This window comes from Manis pentadactyla (genome assembly GCF_030020395.1).
Source record: "Manis pentadactyla isolate mManPen7 chromosome 15 unlocalized genomic scaffold, mManPen7.hap1 SUPER_15_unloc_1, whole genome shotgun sequence".
Taxonomy (NCBI): Eukaryota; Metazoa; Chordata; class Mammalia; order Pholidota; family Manidae; genus Manis; species Manis pentadactyla.
The window spans coordinates 5,359,350-5,376,895 of NW_026644588.1; the positions used below are offsets into that span (position 1 = coordinate 5,359,350).

A 17,546-nucleotide genomic window follows, 5' to 3' on the forward strand; every position below is an offset into this window, starting at 1 on the left:
GTAATGGTATTAACTCTGATGCTCTTCCTTCCTTCCTTCATTTATTTATTCATTTTTAATTGTTATCATTAATCTGCGATTACATGAAGAACATTATGTTTACTACCCTCCCCCCTTCACCAAGTCCCCCCTGCAAACCACATTACAGTCACTGTCCATCAGCATTGGAAGATGTTGTAGAATATCACTACTTGTCTTCTCTGTGTTGCCCAGCCCTTCCCATGTCGTCCCCCCCACATTATACATGCTAATCGTAATGCCCCCTTTCTTTTACCCCCTTATCCCTCCCTTCCCACCCATCCTCCCTAGTCCATTTTCCTTTGGTAACTGTTAGTCCATTCTTGGGTTCTGTGATTGTGCTGCTGTTTTGTTCCTTCAGTTTTTCTTTGTTCTCATACTCCACATGTGAGTGAAATCATTTGGTGCTTGTCTCTCTCCGACTGGCTTATTTCACTGAGCATAATACCCTCTAGCTCCATGCATGTTGTTGCAAATGGCAGGATTTCTTTTCTTCTCATGGCTGGATAATATTCCATTGTGTATATGTACCACATGTTCTTTAGCCATTCATCTACTGATGGACACTTAGGTTGCTTCCATTTCTTGGCTATTATAAATAGTGCTGCGATAAACATAGAGGTGCATCTGTCTTTTTCAAACCGGGCTGCTGCATTCTTTGGGTAAATTCCTAGAAGTGGATTGTTGAGTATTTCTGCATGTATGTTTCTCAGCGATATTGGTCTGTAACTTTCTTTTTTTGTGGTGTCTTTGCCTGGTTTTGGTATTAAGGTGATGCTGGCCTCGTAGAATGAGTTTGGAAGTATTCCTTCTTCTTCTACTTTTTGGAAAAGTTTAAGGAGGATGACTATTAGGTCTTCGGTACATGTTTAATTAAAGTCAGTGGTGCAGCCATCTGGTTCAGGTGTTTTGTTCTTAGGTAGTTTTTTGATTACCAGTTCAATTTTGTTCCTAGTAATTGGTCTGTTCAGATTTTCTGTTCTTTCTCGGTTAGCCTTGGAGGGTTGCATTTTTCTAGAAAGTTGTCCATTTCTTGTAGGTTATCCAGTGTGTTGGCATATAATTTTTCATGGTATTCTCTCCTAATTCTTTGTGTTTCCGTAGTGATTTTTCCTTTCTCATTTCTGATTCTGTTTGTGTGTGCAGGCTCTCTTTTTCTCTTGATTAGTCTGGCTAGGGGTTTATCCATTTTGTTTGTTTTCTCGAAGAATCAGCTCCTGCTTTCATCGATTCTTTGTATTGTTTCATTCTTCTCGGTTTTATTTATTTCTGCTCCAATCTTTATTGTGTTCCTCCTCCTGCTGACTATGGGCCGCATTTGTTCTTCTTTCTCTTGTGATAGTTTTCAGCTTAGACTGTTCATATGGGATTGTTCTTCTCTCCTGAGGGAGGCCTGTATTGCGATATACTTCCCTCTTAGCACCGCCTTGTCTGTGTCCCACAGATTTTTGCCTTGTTCAATTTTTATTGTAGTCATTTGTCTCCATATATTGCTTGCTTGATCTCTGCTTTTATTTGGTCATTGAATCGTTGGTTGTTTAGGAGCATGTTGTTAATCCGCCACGCGGTGCTAGGCTTTTTCATTTTATTTGCGTAATTTATTTCTAGTTTCATACCCTTGTGGTGTGAGAAGCTGCATCGTTTTTGGGGGCTCGTCCGGGATAACTTCGGAGGTGAGTATAGGCATCCGAGCCTGCCTTTTCCTTCACTGTCCTTATAGAAGGAAGCCGTCTATGGCACACAACATCGGGCGCTCGTCAGCCACTTAAATGGGACTAGCCCGGCTGCCGATCTCAAAGTCTCGAGCGCCAGGTTCCCCTGCGTCTCCCTCAGTGGATCCCCCGTCTCCCTTGGGAGCCGGGAAAGTCACCTGAGTGGAGGCCAGGATTCCCCTTCAGAGGCATCTCCTTGGACGCCAGGGACTGAGGAAGGCCGTGGGCACCTGCGAGAGTCTAGGCTGAGGATGCGCTTCAGCGGCTTCCCAAAGGCCCGCGTGTCTGGAATCAGAGCCCGAGAGCCCGACTGGGTATCCATGAGGAGTGTCTCTCTTTCTGTCTGCCTGACTTCCAGCCTGCTTCTCCGGGCCGCCCCAGCCTCTGGGTGAGGCAAGGGTGCTCTTTACTTCCTTTACTCGCTCGATGTGTGCCTCTGACTTCGTCAGTGCCACGGACCCCGATGCTCAGCACCGCAAGGTAGGAGATCCATGCTTCACTCTTATTCCTGACGAAATGCTGTACTTTTTATCTCATAAACATGTGTCTGGTTCGTTGAAGAATGCTGTTGGTATTTTGATGGGGATTGCATCGAATCTGTAGATTGCTTTAGGCAGGATGGCCATTTTGATAATATTAATTCCTTTTAGCCAGGAGCATGGGATGAGTTTCCGTTTGTTAGTGTCCTCTTTACCTTCTGTTAAGAGTGTCTTGTAGTTTTCAGGGTATGGTAGGTCTTTCGGTTCCTTGGTTAGGTTTATTCCTAGGTATTTTATTCTTGTTGATGCAATTGTGAATGGAATTGTTTTCCTGATTTCTGTTTCTGCTAGTTCATCATTAGTGTATAGGAAAGCAACAGGTGTCTGTGTATTAATTTTGTATCCTGCAACTCCGCTGAATTCAGATATCAGTTCTAGTAGTTTTGGAGTGGAGTCTTTAGGGTTTTTTAATGCACAATATCATGTCATCTGCAAATAGTGATGGTTTGACTTGTTCTTTACCAGTCTGGATGCCTTGTATTTCTTTGTTTTGTCTGATTGCCGTGGCCAGGACCTCTAGTACTATGTTGAATAACAGTGGGGAGAGTGGGTATCCCTCTCTTGTTCCCGATCTGAGAGGAAAAGCTTACCGCTTCTCGCTGTGAAGTATGATGTTGTCTGTGGGCTTGTCATATATGGCCTTTATTATGTTGAGGTACTTGCCCTGTATACCCATTTTGTTGAGAGTTTTTATCATGAATGGATGTTGAATTTTGTCAAATGTTTTTTCAGCATCTGTGGACGTGATCATGTGGTTTTTTTCCTCCTTTTTGCTGAGTTGGTGGATGATGTTCATGGATTTTCTAATACTGTACCTTCTTTGCAATCCTACTTGATCATGAGCTCTTGAACCTGCCCCTTGATCCCCAATTCCACCCTCTAGTTCTGAGGCCTTGCCCCAAGCAAGCATCTTTCCGGGTATGTGACTGATCCTGGGGAGACCAGGCCCCAGAACTGTCCACTGCTCTTTGGTGCTCTGCCCACATCCCCATCACTGGAAGGACCCAGTGGGAGTCCGTGACTCCATCCCCCGAACTCCTGTTCCCCTGTCTCCCTTTCCTGGAGTCCCTGGCCTCAGCCTCCCGCTCCAGCGTCATTCCTGGGGAATCGGCCACTCCCCCTAACCATGAACGCAGTGTCCACTCGGGTTTGGCAGCTGCACCACCCCATGAGCCCTCACCGGTCTGGCTCCCACAGATGTACTTGACACTCATGTTCCGTGTGAAGGGTTCCTGCCTGGTCAAACCCTCGGTCTGCCTGGCCCTGCTATGCCCTGCCTTCCTGGTGGTCGTGGTCCGCGTGGCTGAGTACCGCAACCACTTGTCGGACGTTCTGGCTGGCTTTCTTACCGGGGCAGCCATCGCCACCTTTCTGGTGAGCCACCTTCCCATCCATCCCTGTATGGCAGACCCTTCATCAGCTCCATGACCCAAGAGGCAGGCCTGCGTGATGGTGGAGAGTATGGACCTGGGGCGAGTCTCTCAACCTTTCGCTGCCTGGAGGTTTTCGTCTGTGAAACGGGATGATAGGAAGAGGGCCAAGCAAGTGAAGCACTCGCTTTGAGCACAGAATTGAAGGAGGCGCAAACCCACTCAGTAATCAAGATAAATAATATTGTAATGAAACCGTTTTAAAAATCAAAATTAATGTGAACAACTCCATGTCCAAAAATACTGAAATTTTAAATGCAGACAGTATCCGATCCTGCTCTTGCACAACTTGGCCTTACTTGCCTTCCCCTTGTTCCCACCCTTTGGACTAAATAACAGTACCTACCTCTTGGTAAAATGGAAAGAACAGTGGTGCCATATAGGAAGCGCCATAAAAATGTTAGCTGCTTTTGGAAACCTGAGCCTCAGTTTCCTTATCCGAAAAATGGGGATGGTATTTATACAACTCCTACTTATTGGCCTCAGGCCTCAACATGCAAAATGCTCTCTGCCCCAGGTCACCTGTGTCGTGCACAACTCCCAGAGCCGGCTGCCTTCTGGCCGAAGGCTCTCCCCCTGGGAGGACTTGGGCCAAGCCCCCGCCATGGAGAGCCCCCTCGAAAAGTTTAGTGTGGCCCAGGTAAGGGGGGCTGGGGGCCGCTCCCCGCTGGAGAGGGTGGTAGGTGGAGGGGGACCAGGGAGGCAGGAAGTTAGGCAAGAGATGGGGATCTCAGGGCCATGGGGGGGGGTGGGCAATGACTCATCTCTGCAGGCCTAGGTCCTGGGGGACAGTCCCAGAAACAAGTGCCCGTCTCCTCTCTCCCTCCCAAGGGGACATGATTAATCCTGAGAATCCTGGTTGATGTTTCCATTGGGCTTTCTTCCCAATACGCCCCCTCGTGGTTGTGGCCGGCAGGGCCTGGGGGGCCGCTAGCCCCTTCCCTCTGCCTCTTTGTCTCAGAAACCCGAGGCCTGCAGGCCGCATTGGACACCGGCACGGCTCACCCCACCCAGTGAGTGTCGAAGGAGTGGGGGGTAACCAGGGGGGACTTTCAGATGGCAGTCACTGCCGCAGAGGTCTCCCCTGTGTTCTCGTGGTCCCTTCCCAAGCTTTCTGATGCCCTGATCTCTGCTCCCTGACCCTCAGAGCCGCAGAAGTGCACCCGCCATGGCCACCTGATCCCCAGCTGCGTGTCCTCCAGGGCTCCAGCCATGTGTTCGTCGCCCTGTGTGCCCCACCCTCGGTTGAGGTCTGAGCCGACACCGCTGCCCCTGCCTGTGCCTGCACCAGCTCCCAGCCAGGGCCCCTCACCCTCCTCCCCGGGGCCTGGGGGGCCAGGTGGGGGAGGCGGACGTGGTCGGAAGCTGCTGCTGCCCACACCTCTACTGCGGGACCTGTACACCCTGAGCGGACTCTACCCCTCCCCTTTTCACCGGGACAGCTTCAGCCCTTACCTATTTGCCAGCAGTGACCACCTGCTGTGAGGCCCCACCACCCACCCAGAACCTACCCGCTCCCCGTTTTTCCCCTGCTATGCGTGTGTGTGCGTGTGCCGTGTGAGTGCCAAAGCCCCCTGTCCCCAAACCAGCCAGGCAAAAGGTATCAGTGACTGGCTGGAAGGACATTAGGGGGACCCTCCGCCTCTCTTGTCCTCCGGGACCATCCAAGGGGCATAACTAGGAGGTGGGCTTCTAGGGTGGCTCCTTTAAGGGCCAAAACCTGACCCTATTGGCAACTGCCAGCCAGTGGGAACCCCCAGTTCTCAGAATTCTAACCAAAAGGACTTTACTTCAGCCAATGGGAACCTGCCCCGTCAATTCTTAGAATCTCAGGCAGAGGGCAACTCCAGGCAGTGTTCAGCGTCTGAACAACCAGTAGGAGTCCTTGGTTTTCAGAATTTCTAAGGTGGGTGGGTATGATTCCAGTCAATGGGGGACCGCCAACGTCGTAGCACGTGCCAAGGAGAGGAGGAAGGTGGGGTCATCCTTTGTCACTGGGTCTTCTCAGAATGAGAATGCTCAGCAGGAGGGTGGGGGCAGGCTCCCCCGCGGCAGGGTCCTTGGGGCACCTATTCCTGTCTCAGCCCCACCCCCATGTGCAACCTCTCACTGAGTCCCTCCTAACTCCCTACTTACGCAGGGCTAGCCCCAGTTCAGAGGTTTTTGGGGTTCAGGGTGCTGTGCTTCCCCTTGCCTGAGCCCGGGTCACTGTAAACCCTTCTGTTAGTTATTAGGGCTGTGGGAAGGGGCCTCTTTTTCCTGGAACCCACCCCTGTTCTCCACACCGTTCCCCATGCCTCAGCCTCATGCAGATGTGCCATTATAGAGGACATGGGTGGAGCAGAGAGGGCTCCCCCTCCTCGGGCAGCCAAAGGCACTGGGCAGAGGAGACACTGCCCCCGCTTTCCTGCTCCCTCCTCATCTTTAATAAAGACTTGTTTGTAACAGAAGTTTGGCCACCTGCCTTCCTTCCCTTGCAGGGTAGAAGGGTTGCAGGGTAAGAAGAACTTTAATCATGGATCTAGGTGTTGGTGAGTCTGGGTGTGGGTGTGTCTGAGGGCAACTGTGGAAAGGCATTGTGGGACCAAGGAGCTAACGACTTGGTTTTAAATCCTGACTCAGTATTTTCTGGTTGTGTGGCCTCTGGAAAGTTACTTAAATTCTCTGCTGGTTTCTTTTTTTTAATTTTTTAAATTTTGGTATCACTAATATATAATCACATGAGCAACATTCTGGTTACTAGATTCCCCCCATTATCAAGGCCCCACCACACACCCCATTACAGTCACTGTCGATCAGCGTAGTGAGATGCTATAGAGTCACCACTTGCCTTCTCTGGGCTATACTGCCTTCCCTGTGTCCCCCCTACATTATGTATGTGAATCGTAATGCCCCTTATTCCCCTTCTCCCTCCATTCCCACCCACCCTCCCCAGTCCCTTTTCCTTTGGCAACTGTTAGTCCATTCTTGGGTTCTGTGAGTCTGCTGCTGTTTTGTTCCTTCAGTTTTTGCTTTATTCTTATGCTCCACAGATCTGTTCTTTTCTTTAACTGTCAAATGTGGACATCCCCACACAAACACACAAACATGTGGTGAGGGGCCTCACATGACTGTCTTTTCCAGGCATCTGGCCTCCTTCTGACCATGGCCATGGTGCAGAGGGCAGAGGGAATAGGGCCAGGGCACTAAGAATCTCCAAACCAAACCCCTAGCTGCATGGATGCAAGCAGGGGTTCTGATAGTGTTGTTGTGCTGAGACCCAACCTCTGAGGACCCAGTGGAGACCAGGGAGGGTAGGAGCAGGCAGGCAGCCACACAACACCCACCCCTACACCGTGCCTCTGCGGTGCTTCAAGATAGGCCACTCAGGACTCCGCGTCATCCAGGAACTAGGAAAGGGGAGTCGGCTTCCCTCCCTTCCTCCTTCATCCATTCAGCACTCTGGAGCAGCTACTGTGTGCCAGGTGCTGTTTAGTTAGGCACAGGGGCCACAGCAGTGAACAGAACAGATGCCAGTCCCTGCCCTCTGGGAGCCCACCTTCTACTAGGGAGAGACAGAGAATAAGCAAGGGAAGTATGATAGGTACAAAGCCACAATTCCAGATTTCAACAAGGTCTATAAACCAAGATCTCTTTCATAATTCATTTGTGGCAAATCCTGACCTGGACTGACATGTAGTTATTAAAGCTTTTATTAACTTGATGTGGATATCTTTATGTTTTGTTACAGACAAAGTGGTTGATTTTGAGATATTATCCCAGGTCCCACTAGGTGTATTATACAATATGTAGTATTTATACCATAGTACCACTCACAATTCTGAAAAATTCTGAATTCCAAACTCTAGGTTCAAGGATTTAGGTCAAGGATTGGGATATTTGATATATCAGACCTTGATAATGATAAGAACACTTAGCTGGAGAAGACAATGGGATAACTGGAATAGGGACACAGTTTGCACTTTAAAGAGGGTAGTCAGGGGAATTCCAGGCAGAGGGAACAACAAGCGTGAAGGCTCTGAGGTGGTAATGTACCTGATGTGTTCAGGGAACAGAGAGGTGTGTGGCTGGAACTGAGCAAGTGGAAGGGCAGGGAGAGGGAGAGGAGATGGAGGAGGTGCTGGGGCTGAATAAATGAAATGGGAGTAGGAGAGGGCTGAAGGCAGAGGAGGGGCAGCGTCCTGCTGCACCGACCAGACCGCCTGTTTCCAGGGTTTGCACACCTAAGACCTGCGGTCCCTCCTGTTGCACAGCTTCTGTGTGCGACAAAGAAGCAAAACTTCAGCACAGAGGATAGCACCCAGAACCGCCCGTCTGGCTCCGTCCATGGTCCTGATGTTAAGCGCGGGCCAAGAAAGAGTAAAGTGGGGGCTGCTGGACACACAAGTGTTTGGCCCTGCTAGAGAGGGTGGAGACAGCAACCCTTGCCTTGCCGACAACCCCACCCCAAAATGGATAGGTAGCAAACCCAGACTAAGGTTACACACTTACTCAAGTCTTCTTGACGTGCCCCTGGGGTCTCACAGCATCTCAAAGTCATTAAAACCGAGCTCTGGTTTTAATATAAATCAGACCATGGCCCCTGTCTGCTCAAACCTTCTTGAGGTTCCTCACAGCATTCTGTGTAAAAAGCCAATGCCTCAGGGCGCCTTCCCTTAGAAGGCTCTTCCCCCACGTATCTGCATGGTTCAATCCCCTCAGCTCCTTCAAGCCTTTCCCCAAATGTTACCTTCTCAGTGAGGTCTGCCCCTACCACCCTATTCAAAATTGCAAAAAGAAAACAAGTGGCCCTTCCAACTTTCCTTCCCTGTACAAACTTTTTCTGCATACACTTATCATGTGCTTATAGACTATTTAAATCCCTCGTTATGCTCAGTGGTCATTATCTTCTTCCTCGCTAGGATGTAAGCTCCACCAGGACAGAGACTTGTCTGTTCTCTGCTCACACCCACATGCCTAGGACAGGGCCCAGCACACAGTAGGTTCTCAATAAATGTTCATTGAATGAACTAATTACTTGAGCTGCTAAAAATGAAGGAGAAGCACAGATTGTCCCTGAGCTATCCTTCCTCTAGGGAGCCCCTCTAAGGTAAGCATCCTTCCAATAGGACATGAAGAGGGGATTCTGAGGAGTGAAAGAAGTACTGCGTGCACAAGAAATATGCCAAATATATGCATCTCTGCCAATGTATTCAGCCTATATTTATGAGCACCTCCTGTGTGCCAGGTGTAGTTCTAGGTGGGAACCCAGCAGGGAACAAAATAATGACTGCCGTGGTGGAGCTGAAATTTAGCCAGCAGAGAAGCTATAAAATAAATTCATAGCATTGGAAGTGATGTTATCTGAAGAGATACAAAGGTGGATAAACAGTTAAAGAGTGAAGGGTGTGTGATTTCACACAGGTGGTCGGGGAAAGTCTCTCTGAGTAGGTGATATTTGAGCAGAGACCTGAATAGGAGCAGGAAAATGAGCCACAGGGATGTCTTGGAGCTAAGTGCTCTGGGCTGTGATCATCACGCTCCTGTGCATGTAACTGTGCATGTAATGTTGCAAAGTGAGTTGAATGATGGTTGGGAAGCATTTGACAAGGCAGTGTAACAGTGTGCAGGTTATGTGTGTAGTAGCAATGGTATGGTTGTATCAGTGTATTCTGGTGTTTCACAAAGGAAAGTTTATGGGAACGTGAATGTGGAAGAGACTGTGTATGGGATGCTTTGTGTCAAGATAAGGAAGGGCTGTGAGCTTGTGGGTGATGGGGATTCTGGAAGTGCAGCACATGCAGAGTCCTACTGTGTGTGTGTGTGTGTGTGTGTGTGTGTGTGTAGGGGTGTGAGGCTGCCCAGCTGTGTGGGTGGGTGTATTGGAGCATGTTGTGAGCCATTTCTTGGCCTCAGAGGGAGAGAGAAAGCCCAGAAAAATCTCAGTTCCGCCCTGTCCCTGGGTCTCCTGGCAACGCACCACTTTGAAGTTACCAGAAAACAGAGTTGCCAGGGTAACCGGGTGAGTGGCAGCTCTGGGGCGGAGCCAGATTTCGCTGGAGCATTCACCTTTATCCTTCCTCTCCCAGTTTCTCATCACCCTACCTTCCTTTCTTCATTCATTCATTTAACGAGCACATACTGAAAATCTACAATGAGCTGATTACTGCTCTGGACGCTGCAGATACCAAAGTGAACGAGACGAACAAGGTCCTCGCCCTGGCTCTCTCCCTCTTCCTGCCCAAGTCTATCTGTCTCTGCTGGCGCCTTGTTTCGTCTATGGCCCTGCTTCTTCCATACCCCAAACAGGATCCACGGAGCCCCCAGACTCAAAGAACCCAAGAATGGACTGACAATTACCAAACGAAAAGGGACTGGGGAGGTGGGTGGGAAGGGAGGGATAAGGGGGAAAAGGGGCATTACGATTAGCACACATAATATAGCGGGGGGACACGAGAAAGGCAGTAAATACAGGGAAGACAAGTAATGATTCTACAACATCTTACTACGCTGATGGACGGTGACTGTAATGGGGTGTGTGGGGAGACTTGATAATGGGGGGAATCTAGTAAGCACATTGTTGCTCATGTGACTGTGTATTAATGACACCAAAATGAATAAATAAATAAATACAAATAACACGTGGGTTATGTCATGAAAACTTAGAAAGTACTTTGAAAGAAATGAAAGTCCCGCCTGACAGCCCTCGCGGCCAATGAGCGTGCAGCGTCCCGCGCAGGCCCGCCCCCGTATGAAGGCCGTTGGGGCCAATGAGCGTGGGGCGTCCGGATCTGGCCCTCCCCCGACTGACGGTACTCCAGGCCAATGAGGGAGCGGCTCCGCGGAGCGGGTAGCCATTGGGCGCGCGCGCAGAAAACGTATCTCCGGCGGCTGCGTAGTAGCTGCAGGCGTCGCAGCCCCTACATTGAAGAGTCAGTAGGTTCGCCTGCACCGCCAGGAGGAACTGCTCCCGCGGCTCAGTCCGTGCTCCGGACCGCCGTCCGTGTCCGGGCCCTCCGGCCCTCCCGCGCTGCGAACCCGGCGGAGCCCAGATGGTGGACCCGCGCTGTGCTCGGCTACGCCTCCCTCCCGGCGCCGAGGCGCCAGCGGCGCCTACCTCGTCCGCTGGGCCCCCGGCGCCGCACTCGCCGCTTCGCGACTCTCCCGCGGCGGACGGAGGGCGGCGATCGACTCGCACGTAGAGCCGCCGCCACGGCCGTACCTGCGCCCGTCCAGGTCGGCCGCCTCCAGCCTGGCGCCGTCGCGCGGCGCGACCAGGAACCCCGATGCGGCCGCGGCGCGTGCGGCCGCCTGTCCCCCGCCGACCGCTTCGCCAAGGCCGCCGAGAGCCCGGCCGGGAAGCGGCTCCGGCCGCCGGGGACCTGCGGCGGAGCGTCCAGAGCGGGCCCCGCTTCAGGGGTGAAGGCGACAGCGACGGCTCTGTGGGCCCCAAGGTACGTGGCGGCGGGGACCCTTGCCTCCGCCTGCGGGCGCGGTGGTGCCGGTGAGGGGGCGCTCGTGCGAGGGCTCGGCGGGCAGCGCGGGGCCCGCGGGGCCGTGGGGCGGCCGACGCGCGTGCTGGGTCCTCGCTGGGCCTGGCTCGGGGCCGCTCCGCCGACCTGCCGCCGCCGCCCGGGACGGGGCCGCAGGCGGAGGGGCGGGGGCCGCGCAGGCGGGGAGGCCGGCGGGCGTCTTGCCGCGTGTGGAGGTTTTCGGCGGCGGCCTCGAGGGCGAGGGCCGGGCGAGCAGAGGGTGAGGCGGGACCCGCGGCGGGGCGACGGGGGAGAGGCCCCCGGAGGCCGCGCCTTCAGAATTAAGTGTTTTCCTGAGGTGCCTGTCGTCCTTGCCATTTGGGATTACCGATTCCATTTCCTTGCTGGTCATTGGTCTGTTCAGGTTTTGTTTCTTCCTGGGTCAGCCGTGGAAGGTTGCATTTTCCTAGAAAGCTGACCATCTTCTAAGTTCTCCACTTTGTTACCATATAATTTTTCATAGTATTCTTTCATAATTCTTCATATTTCTGTGGTGTCAGTAGTGATTTTTCCTTTCTCATTTCTGATTCTGTTCATGTGTGTAGACTCTCTTTTTTTATCGGTAAGTCTGGCTAGGGGTTTACTATTTTGTTTATTTTCTCAAAGAACCAGCTCCTGCTTTCATTGATTCTCTCTATTGTTTAATTCTTCTCTAATTTATTTATTTCTGCTCTAGTCATTATTATGTCCCTCCTTCTCCTGAGTTTGGGCCTCATTTGTTCTTCTTTTTCTAGTTCAGTTAAATGTGAGTTTAGACTGTTCATATGGGATTGTTGTTCTTCCGTGAGGTAGGCCTGTGGTGCAATATACTTCCTTCTTACCACCGCCTTCGCTGAGTCCCACAGATTTTGCGTTGTTGAATTATTGTTATTTGTTTCCATGTATTGCTTGATCTCTGTTTTTATTTGGTCATTGATCTACTGGTTATTTAGGAGCATGTTGTTAAGCCTCCATGTGATTGTAGGCCATTTCGTCGTCTTTGTGTATTTTATTTCTAGTTTCATACCCTTGTGTTCTGAGAAGCTGGTTGGTACAATTTCAATCTTTTCGAATTTTCTGAGGCTCTTTTTGTGGCCTAGTATATAATCTATTCTTGAAAATCTTCTGTGTGCACTTGAGAAGAATGTGTATCCTGCTGCTTTTGAGTGGAGAGTTCTGTAGATGTGTAAGGTCCATCTGTTCTAATGTGTTGTTCAATGCCTCTGTCTCCTTACTTATTTTCTGTCTGGTTGATCTGTTCTTTCGAGTGAGTGAAGTGTTGAAGTCTCCTAGAATGAATGCATTGCATTCTATTTCCCCTTTCAATTCTGTTAGTATTTGTTTCACATATGTAGGTGCTCCTGTGTTGGGTGCATAGATATTTATAATGGTTATATCCTCTTGTTGGATTGACCCCTTTATCATTATGTAATGCCCGTCCTTGTCTCTTGTGACTTTCTTTGTTTTAAAGTCTATTTTGCTCAATACAAGTACTGCAACACCTGCTGTTTTCTCCCTATTAGTTGCATGAAATATCTTTTTCCATCCCTTCACTCTTAGTCTGAGTATGTCTTCGGGTTTGAAGCGAGTCTCTTGTAGACAGCATATACATGGGTCTTGTTTTTTTAATCCATTCAGTGACTGTGTGTTTTGATTGGTGCATTCAGATCATTTACATTTAGGGTGATTATCGATAGGTATGTACTTACTGCCATTGCAGGCTTTAGGTTCGTGGTTACCAAAAGGTAAAGGGTACCTTCTTTACTACCTAAGAATCTAGCTTAACTCACTTAAGTATGCTATTACAAACACAATCTAAAGGTTGTTTTTTTTTTCCCCTCCTCATTCTTTGTATACTAGGTATGGTGTTCTGTACTGTTTGTCTGTCCCTTTTTATTACTTCTGGTGACAGCTATTTAACCTTAGGAACACTTCCATCTATAGCAGTCCCTCCAAAATACCCTGTAGAGATGGGTGGTGCAAACTAAATGCTCTCAGCTTTTGCTTATCTGGAAATTGTTTAATCCCTCCTTCAAATTTAAATGATAATCTTTTTTATTTTTTATCCAGTTGTTATAATTTTTTGTATGATTAATCTACAATAGACTCCCCCCATCGTCAAGTCCCCCCAACATACCCTTTACAGTCAGTGTCCATCAGCGTAGTAAGATGCTATAGAATCACTACTTGTCTTCTCTGTGTTGTACAGCCCTCCTGGTGCCCCCCCTACATTATGTTTGCTAATAGCAATGCCCCTTTTTTTCTGCTTATCCCTCCCTTCCCACACCCATCCTCCCCAGTCCCTTTCCCTTTGATAACTGTTAGTGCATTCTTGGGCTCTGTGAATCTGCTGCTGTTTCGTTCCTTCAGTTTTTTTCCTTTGTTCTTATACTCCACAGATGAGTGAAATCATATGATACTTGTCTTTTTCCGCCAGGCTTATTTCCCTGAGCATAATACCCTCTAGCTCCATCCATGTTGTTGCAAATGGTAGGATTTGTTTTCTTCTCATGGTTGACTAATATTCCTTTGTGTGTATGTACTACATCTTCTTTATCCATTCATGTACACTTAGGTAACTTCCATTTCTTGGCTATTGTAAATAGTGCTGAGATAAACATAGGGGTGCATATGTCTTTTTCAAACTGGGCTGCTGCATTCTTAGGGTAAATTCCTAGAATTGGGATTCCTGGGTCAAATGGTATTTCTGTTTTGAGCTTTTTGAGATACCTCCATACTGCTATTGACAATGGCTGAACTAATTTACATTCCCACCAGCAGTGTAGGACGGTTCCCCTTTCTCCACAATCTCACCATCGTGTGTTGTTGTTTGTCTTTTGGATGGTGGTGATCCTTACTGGTGTGAGGTGATACCTCATTGTGGTTTTAATTTGCATTTCTCTGATGACTAGCGATGTGTAGCATCTTTTCATTTGTCTGTTGTCCATCTGAATTTCTTCCTTGGAGAACTGTCTGCTCAGCTCCTCTGACCATTTTTTAATTGAATTATTTGCTCTTTGTTGAGGTGCGTGAGCTCTTTATATATTTTGGATGTCAACCCTTTATCAGATCTGTCGTATATGAATATATTCTCCCGTAGTGTAGGATGCCTTTTTGTTATATTGATGGTGTCCTTTGCTGTACAGAAGCCTTTCAGCTTGATATAGCCCCACTTGTTCATTTTTGCTTTTGTTTCCCTTGCCCGGGGACATATGTTCATGAAGAAGTCGCTCATGTTTATGTCCAAGAGATTTTTGCCTATGTTTTTTTTCTAAGAGTTTTACCTTCTCATGGCTTACATTCAGGTCTTTGATCCATTTCCAATTTACTTTTGTGTATGGGGTTTGAAAATGATCCAGTTTCATTCTCTTACATGTAGCTGTCCAGTTTTGCCAACACCAGCTGTTGAAGAGGCTGTCATTTTCCCATTGTATGTCCATGGCTCCTGTATTGTATATTAATTTACCTTTTATGTTTGAGTTAATATCTGGGGACTCTATTGTGTTCCACTTGTCTGTGGGTCGGGTCTTGTGACAGTACGAAATTGTCTTGATTACTGTGGCTTTGTAGTAGAGCTTGAAGTTGGGGAGTGAGATCCCCCCTGCTTTGTTATACCTTCTCAGGATTGCTTAGGCTATTCGGGGTCTTTTCTGGTTCCATATGAATTTTAAAACTATTTGTTCCAGTTCGTTGAAGAATGCTGTTGGTATTTTGATAGGGATTGCATCGAATCTGTAGATTGCTTCAGGCAGGACGGCCATTTTGACAATATTAATTTTTCCGAGACAAGAGCATGGGATGAGTTTCCATTTGTTAGTATCCTCTTTAATTTCTCTTAAGAGTGTCTTGTAGTTTTCAGGGTATAGTAGGTCTTTCACTTCCTTGGTTAGGTTTATTCCTAGGTATTTTATTCTTGTTGATGCAATTGTGAATGGAATTGTTTTCCTGATTTCTCTTTCTGCTAGTTCATCGTTAGTGTATAGGAAAGCAACAGGTTTCTGTGTACTAATTTTGTATCCTGCAACTATGCTGAATTCAGATATTACTTGTAGGGGTTTTGGAGTGGAGTCTTTAGGGTTTTTTTAATGTACAATATCATGTCATCTGCAAATAGTGACGGTTTGACTTGTTCTTTACCAGTCTGGGTGCCTTGTATTTCCTTGTTTTGTCTGATTGCCGTGGCTAGGTCCTCCAGTACTATGTTGAATAACAGTGGGGAGAGTGGGCATCCCTGTCTCGTTCCCGATCTCAGAGGAAGAGCTTTCAGCTTCTCGCTGTTAAGTATGATGTTGTCTGTGGGCTTGTCATATATGGCCTTTATTATGTTGAGGTACTTGCCCTGTATACCCTTTTTGTTGAGAGTTTTTATCATGAATGGATATTGAATTTGTGAAATGTTTTTTCAGCGTCTGTGGGCGTGATCGTGTGGTTTTTGTCCTCCTCTTTGTCGATGTGGTGGATGATGTTGATGGATTTTCTAATAACATACCATCCCTGCTTCCCTGGAATAAGTCCTACTTGTTCATGATGGATGATCTTTTTGATGTATTTTTGCATTTGGTGTGCTAATATTTTGTTGAGTATTTTTTTTTTTTTGCTCACAACCACTTTTGTTTTTTGTCTTTTCAGTATACCAAGTGTTTTTCCCACTATACCTGTAGCACACAAACACACTCACATATATATCTATATATAGATGCATAAAGATAGATTTTTCCTTTACAGAACACACAAAAAACAAAAAATTGCCACTGCAAATCTGAACTGTTAGCATCTGGAGCATGGAAAATATGTGTTCACCTGCTTTTGTTTTCACAAGGCTCCCCTGATCTCAATGTAGTGGCAAATTGGAGTTTGTCTCCTCTTCTCTCTGGTCCATTGATTCCAGCCTGTACATACTGATTCTAGACTTTCTAGGTAGTTCACAAACAGCTCAGGTTAAATTAACTTGAGGACAGTGTTTGAAAATGCAGAATTACTCACACTTCTTTGTGCCTGTAATTAAGCATTGTTTCCAGAAGATCAATCTTTTAATTCCAGTGAGCTTCCCTACTGGTGGCTCTCAGTAACAAGAAGCATACTGTGTGAGCTGACTGGAAAAATAAAGAGAAGGAAAAAAATTCTTTATAGCACGTTGCCTTTGCAAAAGTAACATCTGCAGGGTATTGAATAGAGTCTGGTCTTCACCAGCCTGTCTAAGGTTGGTCCTATAATCTCGATCGAAAATTTACCTTCATGAGTTCATGCTTGATAGGAAGAACTTATAATAGATACATTGTAATACTTATTGTGTATTTGTTGTGCAATGGGAATTGTGCTAATCATGTTAAATTATATACTATGAGGTTGGCTCTGTTATCCTTCCCTGTTTTAGAAGTGAAGAAACTAAGGCTACTCAACAGTTAATCTGTGGCCTTATAACAGTAAGTGGAGCACTATGTTTAATTTAGCTGTATCTTACCACCAAGGTAATGGTATTAACTCTGATGCTCTTCCTTCCTTCCTTCCTTCCTTCCTTCCTTCCTTCCTTCCTTCCTTCCTTCCTTCCTTCCTTCCTTCCTTGCTTCCTTCTGTCCTTCATTTATTTATTCATTTTTATTTTGTTATCATTAATCTACGATTACATGAAGAACATTATGTTTACTACCCTCCCCCCTTCACCAAGTCCCCCCTGCAAACCCCATTACAGTCACTGTCCATCAGCGTAGCAAGATGTTGTAGAAGCACTACTTGTCTTCTCTGTGTTGCACAGCCCTTCCCATGTCCACCCCCCCACATTATACGTGCTAATCGGAATGCCCCCTTTCTTTTCCCCCTTATCCCTGCCTTCCCATCCGTCCTCCCCTGTCCATTTTCCTTTGGTAACTGTTAGTCCATTCTTGGGTTCTGTGATTGTGCTGCTGTTTTGTTCCTTCAGTTTTTCTTTGTTCTCATACTCCACATGTGAGTGAAATCATTTGGTGCTTGTCTCTCTCCGACTGGCTTATTTCACTGAGCATAATACCCCCTAGCTCCATCCATTGTTGTTGCAAATGGTAGGATTTGTTTTCTTCTCATGGCTGGATAATATTCCATTGTGTATATGTACCACATATTCTTTAGCCATTCATCTACTGATGGACACTTAGGGTGCTTCCATTTCTTGGCTATTGTAAATAGTGCTGCGATAAACATAGGGGTGAATCTGTCTTTTTCAAACCGGGCTGCTGCATTGTTAGGGTAAATTCCTAGAAGTGGATTGTAGAGTATTTTTGCATGTATGTTTGTCAGTGATATTGGTCTGCAAGTTTCTTTTTATGTGGTGTCTTTCCGTGGTTTTGGTATTAAGGTGACGCTGCCCTCGTAGAATGAGTTTAA

At 47.6% G+C, this 17,546-nt stretch overlaps 3 protein-coding genes across 3 annotated transcripts in view; 2 read left to right on the forward strand and 1 right to left on the reverse strand.

The window, feature by feature from the left end:
* LOC130682275 (zinc finger protein 709-like) overlaps positions 1 to 17,546 on the reverse strand; it is a 100,585-nt gene that overhangs the window by 33,742 nt on the left and 49,297 nt on the right. The gene's annotated exons all lie outside the window — the stretch shown is intronic.
* Positions 3,396 to 6,143, forward strand: LOC130682303 (phospholipid phosphatase-related protein type 2-like). The gene is made up of 5 exons (XM_057496689.1): positions 3,396 to 3,416; positions 3,467 to 3,643; positions 4,217 to 4,339; positions 4,661 to 4,712; positions 4,847 to 6,143. Exons 1-5 carry the CDS (start codon positions 3,396 to 3,398, stop codon positions 5,182 to 5,184), a joined length of 711 nt encoding a protein of 236 aa, XP_057352672.1. The 3' UTR covers positions 5,185 to 6,143.
* LOC130682304 (uncharacterized) overlaps positions 10,504 to 17,546 on the forward strand; it is a 35,936-nt gene continuing 28,893 nt past the window's right edge. Inside the window, exon 1 of the mRNA XM_057496690.1 lies at positions 10,504 to 11,132. Within this exon, the coding sequence (XP_057352673.1) occupies positions 10,504 to 11,132 (629 nt within the window). The remainder of the gene's footprint in view (positions 11,133 to 17,546) is intronic.